This window comes from Cherax quadricarinatus, chromosome 44 (assembly GCF_038502225.1).
Source record: "Cherax quadricarinatus isolate ZL_2023a chromosome 44, ASM3850222v1, whole genome shotgun sequence".
In the NCBI taxonomy this organism is placed as follows: Eukaryota; Metazoa; Arthropoda; class Malacostraca; order Decapoda; family Parastacidae; genus Cherax; species Cherax quadricarinatus.
The window spans coordinates 9,138,072-9,159,075 of NC_091335.1; the positions used below are offsets into that span (position 1 = coordinate 9,138,072).

A 21,004-nucleotide genomic window follows, 5' to 3' on the forward strand; every position below is an offset into this window, starting at 1 on the left:
GTGTGTGTGTGTGTGAGTGTGTGTGTGTGTGAGTGTGTGTGTGTGAGTGTGTGTGTGTGTGAGTGTGTGTGTGTGTGAGTGTGTGTGTGTGAGTGTGTGTGTGAGTGTGAGTGTGTGTGTGTGTGTGTGTGTACTCACCTATTTGTACTCACCTATTTGTGGTTGCAGGGGTCGAGTCATAGCTCCTGGCCCCGCCTCTTCGCTGATTGCTACTAGGTCCTCTCTCTCCCTGCTCCATGAGCTTTATCATACCTCGCCTTAAAACTATGTATGGTTCCCGCCTCCACTACGTCACTTTCTAAGCTATTCCACGGCCTGACTACTCTATGACTGAAGAAATACTTCCTAACATCCCTTTGATTCATCTGAGTCTTCAACTTCCAATTGTGACCTCTTGTGTCTGTGTCCCTTCTCTGGAACATCCCGTCTTTGTCCACCTTGTCTATTCCGCGCAGTATTTTATATGTCGTTATCATGTCTCCCCTGACCCTCCTGTCCTCCAGTGTCGTCAGGCCGATTTCCCTCAACCTTTCTTCGTAGGACAATCCCCGTAGCTCTGGGACTAGTCTTGTTGCAAACCTTTGCACTTTCTCTAATTTCTTGACGTGCTTGACTAGGTGTGGATTCCAAACTGGTGCTGCATACTCCAGTATGGGCCTGACGTAAATGGTATACAGAGTCTTAAACGAATCCTTACTGAGGTATCGGAACGCTATCCGTAGGTTTGCCAGGCGCCCATATGCTGCAGCAGTTATCTGATTGATGTGCGCCTCAGGAGATATGCTCGGTGTTATACTCACCCCCAGATCTTTTTCCTTGAGTGAGGTTTGCAGTCTTTGGCCATCTAAACTATATTGTGTCTGCGGTCTTCTTTGCCCTTCCCCAATCTTCATGACTGCATTTGGCAGGGTTAAATTCAAGGAGCCAGTTGCTGGACCAGGCTTGTAGCCTGTCCAGGTCTCTTTGTAGTCCTGCCTGATCCTCATCCGATTTGATTCTTCTCATTAATTTCGCATCATCTGCAAACAAGGACACTTCTGAGTCTATCCCTTCCGTTATGTCGTTCACATATACCAAGAACAGCACAGGTCCTAGGACTGACCCCTGTGGAACCCCGCTTGTCACAGGCGCCCACTCTGACACCTCGTCGCGTACCATGACTCGTTGTTGCCTCCCTGTGTGTGTGTGTATGTGTACTCACCTAATTGTACTCACCTAATTGTGGTTGCAGGGGTCGAGACTCAGCTCCTGGCCCCGCCTCTTCACTGATTGCTACTAGGTCCTCTCTCTCTCTGTTTCCTGAGCTGTATCATACCTCTTCTTAAAACTATGTATGGTTCCTGCCTCCACTACTTCGCTTGCTAGGCTATTCCACTTCCTGACAACTCTATGACTGAAGAAATACTTCCTAACGTTCCTGTGACTCGTCTGAGTCTTCAGCTTCCAGTTGTGACCCCTTGTCCCTGTGTCCCCTCTCTGGAACATCCTATCTCTGTCCACCTTGTCTATTCCCCGCAGTATCTTGTAAGTCGTTATCATGTCTCCCCTGACCCTTCTGTCCTCCAGTGTCGTCAGTCCGATCTCCCTCAACCTTTCCTCGTACGACATTCCCCTGAGCTCTGGGACTAGCCTTGTTGCAAACCTTTGTACTTTCTCTAACTTCTTGACGTGCTTGACCAGGTGTGGGTTCCAGACTGGTGCTGCATACTCCAGTATGGGCCTGACGTCTTTGTCCACCTTGTCTATTCCGCGCAGTATTTTATATGTCGTTATCATGTCTCCCCTGACCCTCCTGTCCTCCAGTGTCGTCAGGCCGATTTCCCTCAACCTTTCTTCGTAGGACAATCCCCGTAGCTCTGGGACTAGTCTTGTTGCAAACCTTTGCACTTTCTCTAATTTCTTGACGTGCTTGACTAGGTGTGGATTCCAAACTGGTGCTGCATACTCCAGTATGGGCCTAACATACACAGTGTACAGTGTCTTGAACGATTCCTTATTAAGGTATCGGAATGCTATTCTCAGGTTTGCCAGGCGCCCGTATGCTGCAGCAGTTATTTGGTTGATGTGTGCCTCCGGTGATGTGCTCGGTGTTATGGTCACCCCAAGGTCTTTCTCCCAGAGTGAGGTCTGTAGTCTTTGTCCACCTAGCCTATACTCTGTCTGCGGTCTTCTTTGCCCCTCCCCAATCTTCATGACATTGCATTTGGCTGGATTGAATTCGAGAAGCCAGTTACTGGACCACATGTCCAGCCTGTCCAGGTCTCTTTGCAGTCCTGCCTCATCCTCATCCGATTTAATTCTTCTCATCAACTTCACATCATCTGCGAATAGGGACACTTCAGAGTCTATTCCTTCCATCATGTCCTTCACATATATCAAAAATAGCACTGGTCCTAGAACTGACCCCTGTGGGACCCCGCTCGTCACAGGCGCCCACTGTGATACCTCTTCACGTACCATGACTCGCTGCTGCCTCCCTGTGTGTGTGTGTGTGTGTGTGTGTGTGTGTGTGTGTGTGTACTCACCTAGTTGAGGTTGCAGGGGTCGAGTCCAAGCTCCTGGCCCCGCCTCTTCACTGGTCGCTACTAGGTCACTCTCCTTGAACCATGAGCTTTATCGTACCTCTGCTTAAAGCTATGTATGGATCCTGCCTCCACTACATCGCTTCCCAAACTATTCCACTTCCTGACTACTCTGTGGCTGAAGAAATACTTCCTAACATCCCTTTGATTCATCTGTGTCTTCAGCTTCCAACTGTGTCCCCGTGTTGCTGTGTCCCATCTCTGGAACATCCTGTCTTTGTCCACCTTGTCAATTCCTCTCAGTATTTTGTAAGTCGTTATCATGTCCCCCCTATCTCTCCTGTCCTCCAGTGTCGTCAGGTTGATTTCCCTTAACCTCTCCTCATAGGACATACCTCTTAACTCTGGGACTAGTCTTGTTGCAAACCTTTGCACTTTCTCTAGTTTCTTTACATGCTTGGCTAGGTGTGGGTTCCAAACTGGTGCCGCATACTCCAATATGGGCCTAACGTACACGGTGTACAGGGTCCTGAACGATTCCTTATTAAGATGTCGGAATGCTGTTCTGAGGTTTGCCAGGCGCCCATATGCTGCGGCAGTTATTTGGTTGATGTGCGCTTCAGGAGATGTGCCTGGTGTTATACTCACCCCAAGATCTTTTTCCTTGAGTGATGTTTGTAGTCTCTGGCCCCCTAGACTGTACTCCGTCTGCGGTCTTCTTTGCCCTTCCCCAATCTTCATGACTTTGCACTTGGTGGGATTGAACTCCAGGAGCCAGTTGCTGGACCAGGTCTGCAGCCTGTCCAGATCCCTTTGTAGTTCTGCCTGGTCTTCGATCGAATGAACTCTTCTCATCAACTTCACGTCATCTGCAAACAGGGACACCTCAGAGTCTATTCCTTCCGTCATGTCGTTCACAAATACCAGAAACAGCACTGGTCCTAGGACTGACCCCTGTGGGACCCCGCTGGTCACAGGTGCCCACTCTGACACCTCGCCACGTACCATTACTCGCTGCTGCCTTCCTGACAAGTATTCCCTGATCCACTGCAGTGCCTTCCCTGTTATCCCTGCTTGGTCCTCCAGTTTTTGCACTAATCTCTTGTGTGGTACTGTGTCAAAAGCCTTCTTGCAGTCCAAGAAAATGCAATCCACCCACCCCTCTCTCTCTTGTCTTACTACTGTCACCATGTCATAGAACTCCAGTAGGTTTGTGACACAGGATTTCCCATCTCTGAAACCATGTTGGCTGCTGGTGATGAGATCATTCCTTTCTAGATGTTACACCATTCTTCTCCTGATAATCTTCTCCATGATTTTGCATGCTATACATGTCAGTGACACTGGTCTGTAGTTTAGTGCTTCATGTCTGTCTCCTTTTTTAAAGATTGGGACCACATTTGCTGTCTTCCATGCCTCAGGCAATCTCCCTGTTTCGATAGATGTATTGAATATTGTTGTTAGGGGTACACATAGCGCCTCTGCTCCCTCTCTCAGGACCCATGGAGAGATGTTATCTAGCCCCATTGCCTTTGAGGTATCTAGCTCACTCAGAAGCCTCTTCACTTCTTCCTCGGTTGTGTGTACTGTGTCCAGCACATGGTGGTGTACCCCACCTCTCCGTCTTTCTGGAGCCCCTTCTGTCTCCTCTGTGAACACTTCTTTGAATCTCTTGTTGAGTTCATCACATACTTCACGGTCATTTCTTGTTGTCTCTCCTCCTTCCTTCCTTAGCCTGATTACCTGGTCCTTAACGGTTGTTTTCTTCCTGATGTGGCTGTATAACAGCTTCGGGTCAGATTTGGCTTTTGCTGCTATGTCATTTTCATATTGACGTTGGGTCTCCCTTCTTATCTGTGCATATTCGTTTCTGGCTCTACGAGTGCTCTCCTTATTCTCCTGGGTCATTTGCCTTCTAATTTCTTCCATTCCCTAGCACACTTGGTTTTTGCCTCCTTGCATCTTTGGGTGAACCATGGGCTCATCCTGGCTTTTTCATTATTCCTGTTACCCTTAGGTACAAACCTCTCCTCAGCCTCCTTGCACATTGTTGCTACATATTCCATCATCTCATTAACTGGCTTCCCTGCCAGTTCTCTGTCCCACTGGACCTCATTCAGGAAGTTCCTCATTCCTGTGTAGTCCCCTTTCCTGTAGTTTGGTTTCATTTGTCCTTGCCTTCCTGCTTCCCCCTCCACTTGTAGCTCTACTGTGTATTCGAAGCTCAAAACCACATGATCGCTGGCCCCAAGGGGTCTTTCATATGTGATGTCCTCAATATCTGCACTACTCAAGGTGAATACTAAGTCCAGTCTTGCTGGTTCATCCTCTCCTCTCTCTCTTGTAGTGTCCCTTACGTGTTGGTACATGAAGTTTTCCTTGTGGTTAAAGTCGCCCATGATCAGGAGCTTTGCCCTGCATGCATGAGCTCTTCTGGCCACTGCAGCCAGTGTGTCAATCATCGCTCTATTGCTCTCGTCATACTCTTGCCTTGGCCTCCTGCTGTTCTGTGGTGGGTTATACATCACTGCAATTATCACCTTGGGACCACCAGAGTGAAGCGTTCCCGCTATGTAATCACTTTCTTCTCCGTTGTCTCCTCTCTCCAGTTCATCAAAATTCCATCGGTGTTTGATCAGCAATGCCACTCCTCCACCCCCCCTCCTGTTCCTTCTGTCTTTTCTCAGGATCTGGTATCCCGCTTGAAAGATGGCATCTGTTATCATACCTGTAAGCTTGGTTTCTGTGATCGCTATGATGTCTGGTGATGCCTCTTTGACTCTTTCGTGCCACTCCTCCCACTTGTTTGTTATTCCATCAGCGTTTGTGTACCATACCTTCAGTTTCCTTTCCAACACTGTGGTTTGGGGAGCCTGTGGGGGTGGGAGACCTGGTAGCATACTGTGGGATTCTATGGTTGGGGGTTGGGTGGAAGCTGTGGGTATGGATTGTATTGTGTGTTGGGATGGTGATAGGTTGTGGGGTTCTGAGGATAGTTGTGTGTGTGCTTCTCTTGTTACTGCACAGAAATCAATTTGTTCAATACAACAGGCAAATTAAAACTTAAATAAACTTTATTTCATAAAGATCAACAGTCATATATATATATATATATATATATATATATATATATATATATATATATATATATATATATATATATATATATATATATATATATATATATATATATATATATGCAAAACAACCACTCTGAAAGAATAGAGAAATTCCAAGCGCTTTCGTGACTACTCACATTATCAAGGAACTATGAAAGTGAAGCATCCAAGAAAGCTATATAAGGGGTCGGCTTAAATAGCAACGCTCATTTTGCCATATAGGACAAGTGAAAATTTGTGTATGCAATAATTTCGCCAAAATCACTCTGAACCTAACAAAAAAAATATATTGATTGTGTTTGTTTAGTACTAAATTATTGTAAACGTATTTAAAATATATTTAGTTGGGTTAGGCTAAAATAAATTGTTTTTGTTATAATAAGGTTAGGTAAGTTTTCTAAGTTCCTTTTGGTGCAAAATTAAAATTTTTTACATTAGCATTAATGAAACAAATAAATCTTTAAACGTATAAGAGAAAATTTCAGAAAGGACTTAATTTTAAATGAGTTCTTGCTAATTGACCAGTTTTACATATTTGGCACGACATATATATATATATATATATATATATATATATATATATATATATATATATATATATATATATATATATATATATATCACCAATACTCTTTTTAATGAGTTAGTGAGATAATCCAGTATTGCAGTGTAAACAAAATCACGTCAAGTATATCACTCGCCAGATCGCCTTATCGTGATAAAATGCAGAATGATAAAAAAAGAGTGAAGAGATAAGGTTATAACAGAGAACCTTGTTGAGTAATTGGCTGTGGGGAAGGTTGACTGAGAGATAGTACAAATTACAGCAATGTGTAATAGGGTATAATGAGCTGTAATAATGATTGATAGGGTGTTATAAGCTGCCAGAATGATAGTGTAATGCAGTACGCTGTCATAATGGACAATTATATATCTCCTGATAACACAAAGATGCATAAGGTGTTACAAGCTGGCATGGTAAGCAAACAGAAGTACGCCTAGGTCTTGAAATGTGTTGCTGGCAAGGCCATGAACCTCGGCTTTCTTGTGGTTTTACGTTATTTCATAACTAGACGGCAGAATAATCTTGTTCAGTCATAATCCAGGTCTTATGTAACAGTCTGAATTATGTTGACTGGGAAAATATCTAGCACTCTTCAGAACCTTCATGGACTCAAAGCAAGTCAGAACCACAGGCTAGATGACTGACTGAATCACCAGTTCTTGCTGCTGCTGCTGTTGTTATTGTTGTTAGTTCTGTTGCTGCTGTTGCTGTTACTACTACTAGTACTACTACTGTTGTTGTTGCTGCTACTGCTGCTGCTGCTGTTGCTGCTGCTTCTGCTGCTGCTTCTGCTGTTACTACCACTACTACTACTGCTGCTGCTGCTGCTGCTGCTGCTGCTGCTGCTGCTGCTGCTGCTGCTGCTGCTGCTGCTGCTACCCCTGCTGTGGAGTAGTTTATGTGGAACTTCTTAAGAGTACCAATTTCATCTATCGAATTTCGGCCTATTTCACCACCGGTAAAGTCAGAGATCACATACCTTAATGGGGCACTTAACGTTCTTCAGAGCTTCGTTAAAGGTTATCATAAGATCCAACACAAATTCATTCAATAAAAGATACATTAACTCTTGATATTTAATGAAGTTAGGATTACTTAGAGGTCAAAACTATACTCATCACTCGAACTCAATTTGAGTTGCATATATATGAACAGATTTGGCTCTCTTAGTTAAAAACTTAAATCTGCGTAATGGAGTATGAGAGGGGAACTATCCTGTGTGGTGGAGTATGAGAGGGGAACTATCCTGTGTGGTGGAGTATGAGAGGGGAACTATCCTGTGTGGTGGAGTATGAGAGGGGAACTATCCTGTGTGGTGGAGTATGAGAGGGGAACTATCCTGTGTGGTGGAGTATGAGAGGGGAATTATCCTGTGTGGTGGAGTATGAAAGGGGAACTATCCTGTGTGGTGGAGTATGAGAGGAGAAACTATCCTGCGTGGTGGAGTATGAGAGGGAAACTATCCTGTGTGGTGGAGTATGAGAGGGGAACTCTCCTGTGTGGTGGAGTATGAGAGGAGAAACTATCCTGTGTGGTGGAGTATGAGAGGAGAAACTATCCTGCGTGGTGGAGTATGAGAGGGGAACTATCCTGTGTGGTGGAGTATGAGAGGGGAACTATCCTGTGTGGTGGAGTATGAGAGGGGAACTATCCTGTGTGGTGGAGTATGAGAGGAGAAACTATCCTGTGTGGTGGAGTATGAGAGGGGAACTATGCTGTGTGGTGGAGTATGAGAGGGGAACTTTCCTGTGTGGTGGAGTATGAGAGGGGAACTATCCTGTGTGGTGGAGTATGAGAGGGGAACTATGCTGTGTGGTGGAGTATGAGAGGGGAACTATCCTGTGTGGTGGAGTATGAGAGGGGAACTATCCTGTGTGGTGGAGTATGAGAGGGGAACTATCCTGTGTGGTGGAGTATGAGAGGGGAACTATCCTGTGTGGTGGAGTATGAGAGGGGAACTATCCTGTGTGGTGGAGTATGAGAGGGGAACTATCCTATGTGGTGGAGTATGAGAGGGGAACTATCCTGTGTGGTGGAGTATGAGAGGGGAACTATCCTGTGTGGTGGAGTATGAGAGGGGAACTATCCTGTGTGGTGGAGTATGAGAGGGGAACTATCCTGTGCGGTGGAGTATGAGAGGGGAACTATCCTGTGTGGTGGAGTATGAGAGGGGAACTATCCTGTGTGGTGGAGTATGAGAGGGGAACTATCCTGTGTGGTGGAGTATGAGAGGGGAACTATCCTGTGTGGTGGAGTATGAGAGGGGAACTATCCTATGTGGTGGAGTATGAGAGGGGAACTATCCTGTGTGGTGGAGTATGAGAGGGGAACTATCCTGTGTGGTGGAGTATGAGAGGGGAACTATCCTGTGTGGTGGAGTATGAGAGGGGAACTATCCTGTGTGGTGGAGTATGAGAGGGGAACTATCCTGTGTGGTGGAGTATGAGAGGGGAACTATCCTGTGTGGTGGAGTATGAGAGGGGAACTATCCTGTGTGGTGGAGTATGAGAGGGGAACTATCCTGTGTGGTGGAGTATGAGAGGGGAACTATCCTATGTGGTGGAGTATGAGAGGGGAACTATCCTGTGTGGTGGAGTATGAGAGGGGAACTATCCTGTGTGGTGGAGTATGAGAGGGGAACTATCCTGTGTGGTGGAGTATGAGAGGGGAACTATCCTATGTGGTGGAGTATGAGAGGGGAACTATCCTGTGTGGTGGAGTATGAGAGGGGAACTATCCTGTGTGGTGGAGTATGAGAGGGGAACTATCCTGTGTGGTGGAGTATGAGAGGGGAACTATCCTGTGTGGTGGAGTATGAGAGGGGAACTATCCTGTGTGGTGGAGTATGAGAGGAGAAACTATCCTGCGTGGTGGAGTATGATAGGGAAACTATCCTGTGTGGTGGAGTATGAGAGGGGAACTCTCCTGTGTGGTGGAGTATGAGAGGAGAAACTATCCTGTGTGGTGGAGTATGAGAGGAGAAACTATCCTGCGTGGTGGAGTATGAGAGGGGAACTATCCTGTGTGGTGGAGTATGAGAGGGGAACTATCCTATGTGGTGGAGTATGAGAGGGGAACTATCCTGTGTGGTGGAGTATGAGAGGGGAACTATCCTGTGTGGTGGAGTATGAGAGGGGAACTATCCTGTGTGGTGGAGTATGAGAGGGGAACTATCCTGTGCGGTGGAGTATGAGAGGGGAACTATCCTGTGTGGTGGAGTATGAGAGGGGAACTATCCTGTGTGGTGGAGTATGAGAGGGGAACTATCCTGTGTGGTGGAGTATGAGAGGGGAACTATCCTGTGTGGTGGAGTATGAGAGGGGAACTATCCTATGTGGTGGAGTATGAGAGGGGAACTATCCTGTGTGGTGGAGTATGAGAGGGGAACTATCCTGTGTGGTGGAGTATGAGAGGGGAACTATCCTGTGTGGTGGAGTATGAGAGGGGAACTATCCTGTGTGGTGGAGTATGAGAGGGGAACTATCCTGTGTGGTGGAGTATGAGAGGGGAACTATCCTGTGTGGTGGAGTATGAGAGGGGAACTATCCTGTGTGGTGGAGTATGAGAGGGGAACTATCCTGTGTGGTGGAGTATGAGAGGGGAACTATCCTATGTGGTGGAGTATGAGAGGGGAACTATCCTGTGTGGTGGAGTATGAGAGGGGAACTATCCTGTGTGGTGGAGTATGAGAGGGGAACTATCCTGTGTGGTGGAGTATGAGAGGGGAACTATCCTATGTGGTGGAGTATGAGAGGGGAACTATCCTGTGTGGTGGAGTATGAGAGGGGAACTATCCTGTGTGGTGGAGTATGAGAGGGGAACTATCCTGTGTGGTGGAGTATGAGAGGGGAACTATCCTGTGTGGTGGAGTATGAGAGGGGAACTATCCTGTGTGGTGGAGTATGAGAGGAGAAACTATCCTGCGTGGTGGAGTATGATAGGGAAACTATCCTGTGTGGTGGAGTATGAGAGGGGAACTCTCCTGTGTGGTGGAGTATGAGAGGAGAAACTATCCTGTGTGGTGGAGTATGAGAGGAGAAACTATCCTGCGTGGTGGAGTATGAGAGGGGAACTATCCTGTGTGGTGGAGTATGAGAGGGGAACTATCCTGTGTGGTGGAGTATGAGAGGGGAACTATCCTGTGTGGTGGAGTATGAGAGGAGAAACTATCCTGTGTGGTGGAGTATGAGAGGGAAACTTTCCTGTGTGGTGGAGTATGAGAGGGGAACTATCCTGTGTGGTGGAGTATGAGAGGGGAACTATCCTGTGTGGTGGAGTATGAGAGGGAAACTATCCTGTGTGGTGGAGTATGAGAGGGGAACTATCCTGTGTGGTGGAGTATGAGAGGGGAACTCTCCTGTGTGGTGGAGTATGAGAGGAGAAACTATCCTGTGTGGTGGAGTATGAGAGGAGAAACTATCCTGCGTGGTGGAGTATGAGAGGGGAACTATCCTGTGTGGTGGAGTATGAGAGGGGAACTCTCCTGTGTGGTGGAGTATGAGAGGAGAAACTATCCTGTGTGGTGGAGTATGAGAGGAGAAACTATCCTGCGTGGTGGAGTATGAGAGGGGAACTATCCTGTGTGGTGGAGTATGAGAGGGGGAACTATCCTGTGTGGTGGAGTATGAGAGGGGAACTATCCTGTGTGGTGGAGTATGAGAGGAGAAACTATCCTGTGTGGTGGAGTATGAGAGGGGAACTATGCTGTGTGGTGGAGTATGAGAGGGGAACTATCCTGTGTGGTGGAGTATGAGAGGGGAACTATGCTGTGTGGTGGAGTATGAGAGGGGAACTTTCCTGTGTGGTGGAGTATGAGAGGGGAACTATGCTGTGTGGTGGAGTATGAGAGGGGAACTATCCTGTGTGGTGGAGTATGAGAGGGGAACTATCCTGTGTGGTGGAGTATGAGAGGGGAACTATCCTGTGTGGTGGAGTATGAGAGGGAAACTATCCTGTGTGGTGGAGTATGAGAGGGGAACTATCCTGTGTGGTGGAGTATGAGAGGGGAACTATCCTGTGTGGTGGAGTATGAGAGGGGAACTATCCTGTGTGGTGGAGTATGAGAGGGGAACTATCCTGTATGGTGGAGTATGAGAGGGAAACTTTCCTGTGTGGTGGAGTATGAGAGGGGAACTATCCTGTGTGGTGGAGTATGAGAGGGGAACTATCCTGTGTGGTGGAGTATGAGAGGGAAACTTTCCTGTGTGGTGGAGTATGAGAGGGGAACTATCCTGTGTGGTGGAGTATGAGAGGGAAACTTTCCTGTGTGGTGGAGTATGAGAGGGGAACTATCTTGTGTGGTGGAGTATGAGAGGGGAACTATCCTGTGTGGTGGAGTATGAGAGGGAAACTATCCTGTGTGGTGGAGTATGAGAGGGAAACTATCCTGTGTGGTGGAGTATGAGAGGGGAACTATCCTGTGTGGTGGAGTATGAGAGGGGAACTATCCTGTGTGGTGGAGTATGAGAGGGAAACTATCCTGTGTGGTGGAGTATGAGAGGGAAACTATCCTGTGTGGTGGAGTATGAGAGGGAAACTATCCTGTGTGGTGGAGTATGAGAGGGGAACTATCCTGTGTGGTGGAGTATGAGAGGGGAACTATCCTGTGTGGTGGAGTATGAGAGGGAAACTATCCTGTGTGGTGGAGTATGAGAGGGAAACTATCCTGTGTGGTGGAGTATGAGAGGGGAACTATCCTGTGTGGTGGAGTATGAGAGGGAAACTTTCCTGTGTGGTGGAGTATGAGAGGGGAACTATCTTGTGTGGAGTATGAGAGAGGAACTATCCTGTGTGGTGGAGTATGAGAGGGAAACTATCCTGTGTGGTGGAGTATGAGAGGGGAACTATCCTGTGTGGTGGAGTATGAGAGGGAAACTTTCCTGTGTGGTGGAGTATGAGAGGGGAACTATCTTGTGTGGAGTATGAGAGGGGAACTATCCTGTGTGGTGGAGTATGAGAGGGAAACTATCCTGTGTGGTGGAGTATGAGAGGGGAACTATCCTGTGTGGTGAAGTATGAGAGGGGAACTATCCTGTGTGGTGGAGTATGAAAGGGGAACTCTCCTGTGTGGTGGAGTATGAGAGGGAAACTATCCTGTGTGGTGGAGTATGAGACGGAAACTATCCTGTGTGGTGGAGTATGAGAGGGGAACTATCCTGTGTGGTGGAGTATGAGAGGGGAACTATCCGGGCCGGGAGAGTACCGGTGAACCAAGAACAACAAAGATCCGGGCCGGGAGAGTACCGGTGAACCAACAACAACAACAATAGTGTGTTAACGTCACCCCCCCCCACTCTTTTTCAAAGAACGACAAGCTAGTAAACACACACACACAAACACAAATGACGTGAAGTTGATGAGAAGAATTCACTCGATCGAAGACCAGGCAGAACTACAAAGGGATCTGGACAGGCTGCAGACCTGGTCCAGCAATAGGCTCCTGGAGTTCAATCCCACCAAGTGCAAAGCCATGAAGATGGGGAAGGGCAAATAAGACCGCAGACGGAGTTCATACCAAAGGGCAACATGAAAAATGGTAAGACCAGAGTGAGCCCATGGCTTAACTGGAGGTGTAAAGAGGCCAAAGCCAAGTGTGCTAAAGCATGGAAAAGGTATAGAAGGCAAAGGACTCAAGAAAACAAGGAGATGAGCAGAAGAACCAGAAACGAATATGCAGGGATAAGGAGAGAGGCCCAGAAGCAATACGAGAACAACATAGCATCAAAAGCCAAATCTGAACCAAAGTTGTTATACAGTCACATTAGGAGAAAAACATCAGTCAAGGACCAGGTAATCAGACTGAGGAAAGAAGGAGGGGAGCTGACGAAGAGTGACCGAGAAGTATGTGATGAACTAAACAAAAGATTTAGAGAAGTATTCACAATAGAGTCAGGAATGCTTCCAGCAAACTGTGGAGGTAGGGTGCACCAGCAGGTGCTGGACACAATACACATAACCAAGGTAGAGGTGAAGAAACTGCTAGACGAACTCGATACCTCAAAGGCAGTTGGCCCAGATAATATATCTCCATGGATACTGAGAGAGGGAACAGAGGAACTGTGTGTGCCGCTAGCAGCAATCTTCAGTAAATCTATCGAAACTGGGCAGTTGCCTGAGGCGTGGAAGACAGCACATGTAGTTCCAATTTTTAAGAAAGAAGACAGACGGGCAGCATTAAACTACAGACCAGTGTCACTGAAAAAGAATATCAGGAAAAGAGTGGTGGAACACATTGAAAAGACTGGGCTCATATATGACAGTCAGCACGGCTTCAGAGATGGGAAATCCTGTGTCACAAATCTACTTGAGTTCTACGATAAGGTAACAGAAGTAAGACAGGAGAGAGAGGGATGGGTAGACTGCATCTTTTTAGACTGCAAGAAGGCTATTGACACAGTACCACACAAGAGACTGGTGCAAAAATTAGAGGAGCAGGCAGGAATAACAGGGAAAGTACTGCAATGGATCAGGGAATACCTGACAGGAAGGAAACAACGAGTGTTGGTACGTGCTGAAATGTCGGAGTGGGCGCATGTGTCCAGTGGGGTTCCACAAGGTTCAGTCCTAGGCCGGTGCTGTTTCTTGTATACGTGAATGACATGGTGGAAGGAATAGATTCAGAAGTGTCACTGTTCACTGATGATGTGAAACTGATGAGGAGAATACAAGTGGGCGAGGATCAGTTAAGATTACAAGGGGATCTGGACAAACTACAAGTATGGTCCAACAAATGGCTCCTGGAGTTTAATCCCAGTAAGTGTAAGGTCATGAAGATTGGGGAAGGACACAGAAGACCGCAGACGGAGTACAGGTTAGGAAACCAACAGCTCCAAACGTCAATTAAAGAAGAGGATCTTGGGGTAAGCATTATAACGAACATGTCCCCTCAGGCACACATCAATCAAATAACTGCTGCAGCATATGGGAGATTGGCAAACCTGAGATTGGCGTTTAGACATCTGAGTAAGAAGTCATTCACGACATTGTACACCGTGTACGTAAGGCCTATACTGGAATATGCAGCGCCAGTATGGAACCCTCACTTAGTCAAACACGTCACGAAATTGGAGAAAGTGCAAAAATTTGCAACACGATTAGTCCCGGAACTGAGGGGTATGCCTTGTGAGGAGAGGTTAAGGGAACTCAACCTGATGACACTAGAGGATAGGAGGGATAGAGGGTACATGATAACAACGTATAAAATACTGAGAGGCATTGACAAGGTGGACAAGGATCGAATGTTTCAGAGATGGGATACAGAAACAAGGGGACACAATTGGAAGCTGAAAACCCAGATGAGTCATAGGGATGTTAGGAAGTATTTCTTTAGTCTTAGAGTTGTCAGGATTTGGAATAATCTGGAGAAGTAGTGGAAGCAAGTTCCATAAATAGCTTTAAGAAGAGGTATGACAAAGATCATGGAGCAGGGAGAGAGTGAATTAGCATCGACTAGTGAAGAGGCGGGGCCATGAGCTATGAATCGACCCTACAACCACATATAGGTGAGTACACATATATGAGTGCAGGGGAAGTGTTAGCGACTATGCTGGAGTCTCCCCTAACTTGTTGGAGCTTCATAGAAAATTATTTATACTTTTTTGAAAGAGAAAATGAAATAAGGAGTGACTGCAATATATCGATTGTTCTTGTTAAAATGAAGAAGAAAATGATGATGATGATAAGAATAATGACGATGATAATAATAATGATAATGACGATAATAATTATGATAATGATAATAACGAAGTTTTACAAGTCACAGACTTAAGAAAGAAGATAGCTTGGTTTACAAGGTACTGTTATAATAAGTCTGTTTTGCGTGTCTCACAACCTGTTGTCTCTCAGAATGGTTGGTCAGGAGACCTTCACCTGTTGTGGGTCACATCCTACTGTTGTGGGTCGCATCCTACTGTTGTGAGTCGCATCCTACTGTTGTGGGTCGCATCCTACTGTTGTGGGTTGCATCCTACTGTTGTGGGTTGCATCCTACTGTTGTGGGTCGTATCCTACTGTTGTGGGTAGCATCCTACTGTTGTGGGTCGTATCCTACTGTTGTGGGTCGCATTCTACTGTTATGGGTTCTATCCTACTGTTATGGGTTCTATCCTACTGCTGTGGATTACATCCTGCTGTGGGTCGCATCCTACTGTTGTGGGTCGCATCCTACTGTTGTGGGTCGCATCCTACTGTTGTGGGTCGCATCCTACTGTTGTGGGTCGCATCCTACTGTTGTGGGTCGCATTCTACTGTTGTGGGTTGCATCCTACTGTTGTGGGTTGCATCCTACTGTTGTGGGTCGCATCCTACTGTTGTGGGTCGCATTCTACTGTTGTGGGTTGCATCCTACTGTTGTGGGTTGCATCCTACTGTTGTGGGTCGCATCCTACTGTTGTGGGTCGCATTCTACTGTTGTGGGTTGCATCCTACTGTTGTGGGTTGCATCCTACTGTTGTGGGTCGCATCCTACTGTTGTGGGTCGCATCCTACTGTTGTGGGTTACATCCTACTGTTGTGGGTCGCATTCTACTGTTGTGGGTTGTATCCTACTGCTGTGGGTCGCATCCTACTGTTGTGGGTCGCATCCTACTGTTGTGGGTCGCATCCTACTGCTGTGGGTTACATCCTACTGTTGTGGGTTGCATCCTACTGTTGTGGGTTACATCCTACTGTTGTGGGTTACATCCTACAGCCAGGCCCCGTAGCCTCGATGACAAAGCTCTCGCTTCATACGCTGAGGTTCCGGGTTCGATTCCCGGCCGGGGTGTAAACACTGGGCGCCTTTCCTTACACCTCTTGTCCTGTTCATATAAAAAGTAGGTACCTGGGTGTTAGTCGTCTGGTGTGGGTCGCATCCTGGGGGACAACATTGAGAACCCCAGTGAAAATTAGACAGTCCTCGATGACGCACTGACTTTATTGGGTCATCCTGGGTGACTAACCCTCCGGGGTTAAAAATCCGAACAAAATCTTATCTCTTATCTTACGCTGAGAGAAATACATACACGTCTTGGAGTATGTATCTTGCTGCTGCCGCAGAGCATACCAACGGCGGCTACGGACTTACACGTAAGTCAGTGATTTGAGAGCCCAGTTAAGTGTGTGTAATTAAAAGAATGATTGTAGAGAAGGAGGAGGAGCTCCTGGAGAGCGAAAAGTTAACATATGTGTTATTTTTACCTAACATATTATAGGCAATTTACCACCATTTACATGTGACTCACCTCAACACCTGTATAGATCTCAACACCTGTGGATTTTCAGAGAGGAAAGCGCCTTCATTTTTGTGTTTCTTGGTGAAGAATTAGACACATGTGTAACATCTGGGTATTTTTATTGTAGATGTTTCGCCATCCAGTGGCTTTATCAATACAAATTCCAGGACATAATGGGAAGACTGTAGAAATGTATACAAAAAACGAGGTAATCAGTCCCTCAGTCTTGGAGTTGGTGAAGAGCACCGTGGTCTTAAAGACTCTGAAGCACAAGCAGGAAGATTGTCGCTTATATGCTGGGTCAGGTGAGGGACGTGTAGCGGACGTGTAGCGGACGTGTAGCAGACGTGATTACCCAGTGGAAATAGGTAATATCCGAGGGACGGGCCAGTAGTAGTGAAGAAAGTTGTGATGTTCTCTGTACCGAGATTCCATGATATTCCTGTGTCTGACAAGATGTACATGTATGGTGTACAATAACGACAGAATGAGGAGTTAGACACATGTGCAACATCTGGGTATTTTTATTGTGACTCTTGATCCAAGGAGTTTGATCAACCCTCACCTTCCGCGGATCAAAGCTGATTCCCTGCTGTTCCACGGGCGCTGTACAAGTCTCGGAAGGTAGGAGGGTCAGGGACCGTAGGGATACGGGGGGGGGGTTAGGGGTAGAAGTGGGGGAGTGAATGGAAGGGGGAGGAGCTGTGAGGGAGCTGTTGTTGTTAATGATTAAGAATACTTATAATTATAATAATAATAATAATAATTAATACTAATCTTTATTTCTACAAGTACATGATACAAATTATCTCTTGTAATTTGAAAACGCCTTTTCCGATAGACTTCAAACTCTGGGTGTTTGTTTCTCTTAGAAGAAGGTTGAGGAGTGTTACTGGAAGCTGTGTGGGATGACAACTTCCCAATTCATAAACCATAACACGGCGGGGATAGAACCCGCGATCAGAGTCTCAAAACTAATGACCGTCGCGTTAGCTTTGAGACTCTGATCGCGGGTTTTATCCCCACCGTGGTATGGTTTGTTTGCAATCGTGCCATTACGATTTCGTGAGTCATGTTCCCAATTTATATATATATATATATCTATATATATATATATATATATATATATATATATATATATATATATATATATATGCAAATATCGCAGTGGTATGTGTGTAAAACTGGAGAATGGTTCTCCTAATCGGCTTCAAACCTTGCACATTCTTGTAGTTCACGTGAGAGAAGCGGATATTTATTTACTGCACAGTGTAACTGCCAGTTTGCTAATTGTTTGACCGGGTGATATCTTGAAAATGCAGCCTCGGAACGATTTCAAACTTTGAGTTGATGGGTCTGACTTTAAGGGAAGATACTTTGTGAAGTTTGACAGGTATTCATAAAGGTGTTGATCTCTAGCTCCTGGTCCTCTTGGTGTTGATGTGTAGCTCCTGACCCTCTTGAAGGTGTTGATGTGTAGCTCCTTGACCTCTTAAAGGTGTTGATATCTAGCTCATGGTTCTCTTGAAGGTGTTAATCTCTAACTCCTGGTCCTCTTGGAGGTGTTGATCTCTAGCTCCTGGTCCTCTTGAATGTGTTGATTTCTAGCTCCTGGTCCTCTTAAATGTGATCTCTAGCTCCTGGTCCTCTTGAATATGTTGATCTCTTGCTCCTTGTCCTCTTGAGGAGGTTGAGCTACATCGACAAGAGACTGTTTCACTACTCTGCACTAGAGGCTTATGCCGCACGCTGCACTATTCCTTACTGATAATAACCTATGTAACTGGAGTGGTAGAGGAGGGAAAGGAGGCTAGGATTGTGGGATAAGGGAGATATCTTTTTCTTATCACGCAGCGACCGACAGCTAATCAGTTCCTGGTGATGGTGGTGGTGGTGAGAGGTATAATAATAGTCACCAGGCTCCAGCATCTCTCAAGGTGAACAATATTCAACCAACAGTTAACTTTAAATATAATTCACACTAACCCGTGATCGTGGACACACACACACACACACACACACACACACACACACACACACACACACACACACACACCGGGGCCAGGAGCTGTGACTCGACCCCTGCAACCACAACTTACGATAAAGCTCATGGAGCAGGGCGAGTGGACCTAGTAGCGACGAGCGAAGAAGCGAAGTCAGGAACTGAGACTCGACCCCTGCAACCACAAATAGATGAGTACACACACACAGTGACGACTAAGGGGATAATAAGTACCAGTCATCCTTGGACGTCTGCGCCTGGCTCCGAGCATCTAAGTTCTAAGACAAGTGTTGTCCTGACTCTGCCAGTGACCTTCACCACCCTGCCAGTGACCTTCACCACTCTGCTAGTGACCTTCACCACCCTACCAGTGATCACCACCCTGCCAGTGACCCTCACCACTCTGCCAGTGACCTTCACCATCTGTGTATATACACTGGGAAATACACACCTCTGCGTATATAAACTGGGAGATACGTACACATCTGTGTATATACCCTGTGTCTGGAAGCGTGACCTCTACATCCAGCCAGCAGACTACCCGTGTGGGGGTGTGTCCCACTGTTGGACCAATGGAGCAGCCTCTGCTAATGCCACACCCTTCCCCTGACCAATCAGCACGCGTAGCCCTGAAGGTGTACGTCAACATGTGTTACCACGCAGTATTCTATTGGAGGTGGTATTATAAAATATAATGGTGTGATGTTCGCTACAATGTAAAGTACTAGAGAGCTTTCTTACAATGCTTAGTGCATTGTAAGGTAGAAAGAGCTCTCCTATAATGTTTTGTACATTATAAGGAAGTACGGAGGTGCTGGAGGTTTGACATCTGTCTTCAGGCAGCCAGGTCAGGGAAGGTTGATAATATGTGCAGGTTCTCCACACGTCACCCTCACAGCATCCAACAACACTGTATATGCACTGAGATGTGCATATATCTGTGTGTATACACCAAGAGACGCGTATCCTTATATATACATTGGCAATGCTTGTATTTCTGAATATACACCGAGAGGTGTGTACTTGTGTGTGTGTACACCGAGAGACGTGTCTCTCTGTATATATACACACAAGATAGTATACTCCGACTTGCACCATTTATAAAGTCACGGGATTGTGCCTTTTTGGTCTCTGTAGGGAAGGGAGGAAGTATCTTCATTAAGCTTCAGGGTTTAATGGTCCAAGTCGGGCAGAAACATCGTCACAAGTTTCGGTCTCCTTAATGCGCATTAATTTGGAGTAAAAAGTCTTAAAAAATGCAATAAATCTTATGGAACCAAAATTATGTACTTTTGGGAATATAGGCAAATTAAATATGCATAGTTGGTAAGAATCACTCGCAGTCTGGCTGAATATTTTCGTGAATAAATATGCTCGAAACATTGTACAAATTTGTTAGTGTACTTCGTTGTTAGTAAGTCGTGGCGAGGGAAGGAGGAGGGCAGAGGTGTTGAGGGGGAGGAGGGGGGGCAGTGGGAAGGGCAAGGGAGGGGCAGGGTACGGGCACAAGACGAGACTACCATTGGTGGACCCAGATGGTGTGAGAGTTGAGTGGGCTGGACGCAGGTGGGGAATGAGGCTACTGTCTTAGTTGCCGTTTGTCAAAGGCACGTGTCGATAAACACTTGGATGTTTGTGTGTGTGTGTGTGTGTGTGTGTAATCACCTATTTGTACTCATTTATTTGTGGTTGCAGGGTTCGAGTCTCAGCTCCTGGTCCTGTGTTTCACCTGGTCGATACAGGATTCATTACTGGATTGGGTTATCCTATGAAATTTACACATACATTAAACTATATATGTTAACTGTACTTATGCCTAAATAACCCCATTCTCCTGGCTGCGTGAGCTCTACCATGCTTATTCTTAAAGCTATGTATGTATCCTGCCTCGACCACCCCATCATCCACGTCGTTACACTTCCTAATCACACTCAGACTGAATAAATATTTCCTAATACTCTTGTGACTCGTCTGTGTTTTGAGCTTCCAGCTGTACCCCTTTGTACTTGTTTCCAGCCTCTCCAACAACCTTCCCCTGTCTGCCCTATTAATTCCTCTCAATATTTTGTACATCATTATCATGTCTCCCCTGGTATTTCTGTCCTCTTACGTCATCAGGTTAGTTTACCTAGTCTCTTCTACTAGCCCACACCCCTCAGCCCCGTGTATGTAAGTTTATTTATATACAGGTACACATAATTACAATTATCATACATAGGTTAATATATACAAAACAACCATTATAAAAAAAATAGTGAACTTCCAAGATCCCTCGTGATTTCTCACATTATCAAGGACCTTGATGATGTGAAAAATCAAGAAAGCGCTTGGAAGTTCACTTATTTTTTCACTGTGGTTGTTTTGCATATTGTGATATCACCTTTTTACTGTTATCTTATTGTATAGTTTAACATGTGTGTAAATTAACTAGGATATATAATGAAGCATAGTCAGTAGTGCCCTCCAAGATGGGCCTGACGTACATCGTGAATGACCTGGAGCATACCTGGAGGGTGCTTCGGGGGTTAACGCCCCCGCGGCCCGGTTCATGACCAGTCCTCGCGGTGGATCACGGCCGGATCAAC

General features: G+C 46.1%; 1 protein-coding gene across 3 annotated transcripts in view; it reads left to right on the forward strand.

Moving 5' to 3' along the window:
* Nucleotides 1-21,004, forward strand: part of LOC128697559 (tyrosine aminotransferase) — a 260,897-nt gene that overhangs the window by 141,459 nt on the left and 98,434 nt on the right. Inside the window, exon 1 of one of the 3 annotated variants that reach the window (XM_070094077.1) lies at nt 16,205-16,271. The exons of the other annotated variants lie outside the window; for them this stretch is intronic. Coding sequence (XP_069950178.1) covers nt 16,220-16,271 — 52 coding nt within the window. The 5' untranslated portion in view covers nt 16,205-16,219. Of the gene's footprint in view, nt 1-16,204; nt 16,272-21,004 lie in introns of those variants that run through there. 3 annotated transcript variants of the gene reach the window in all.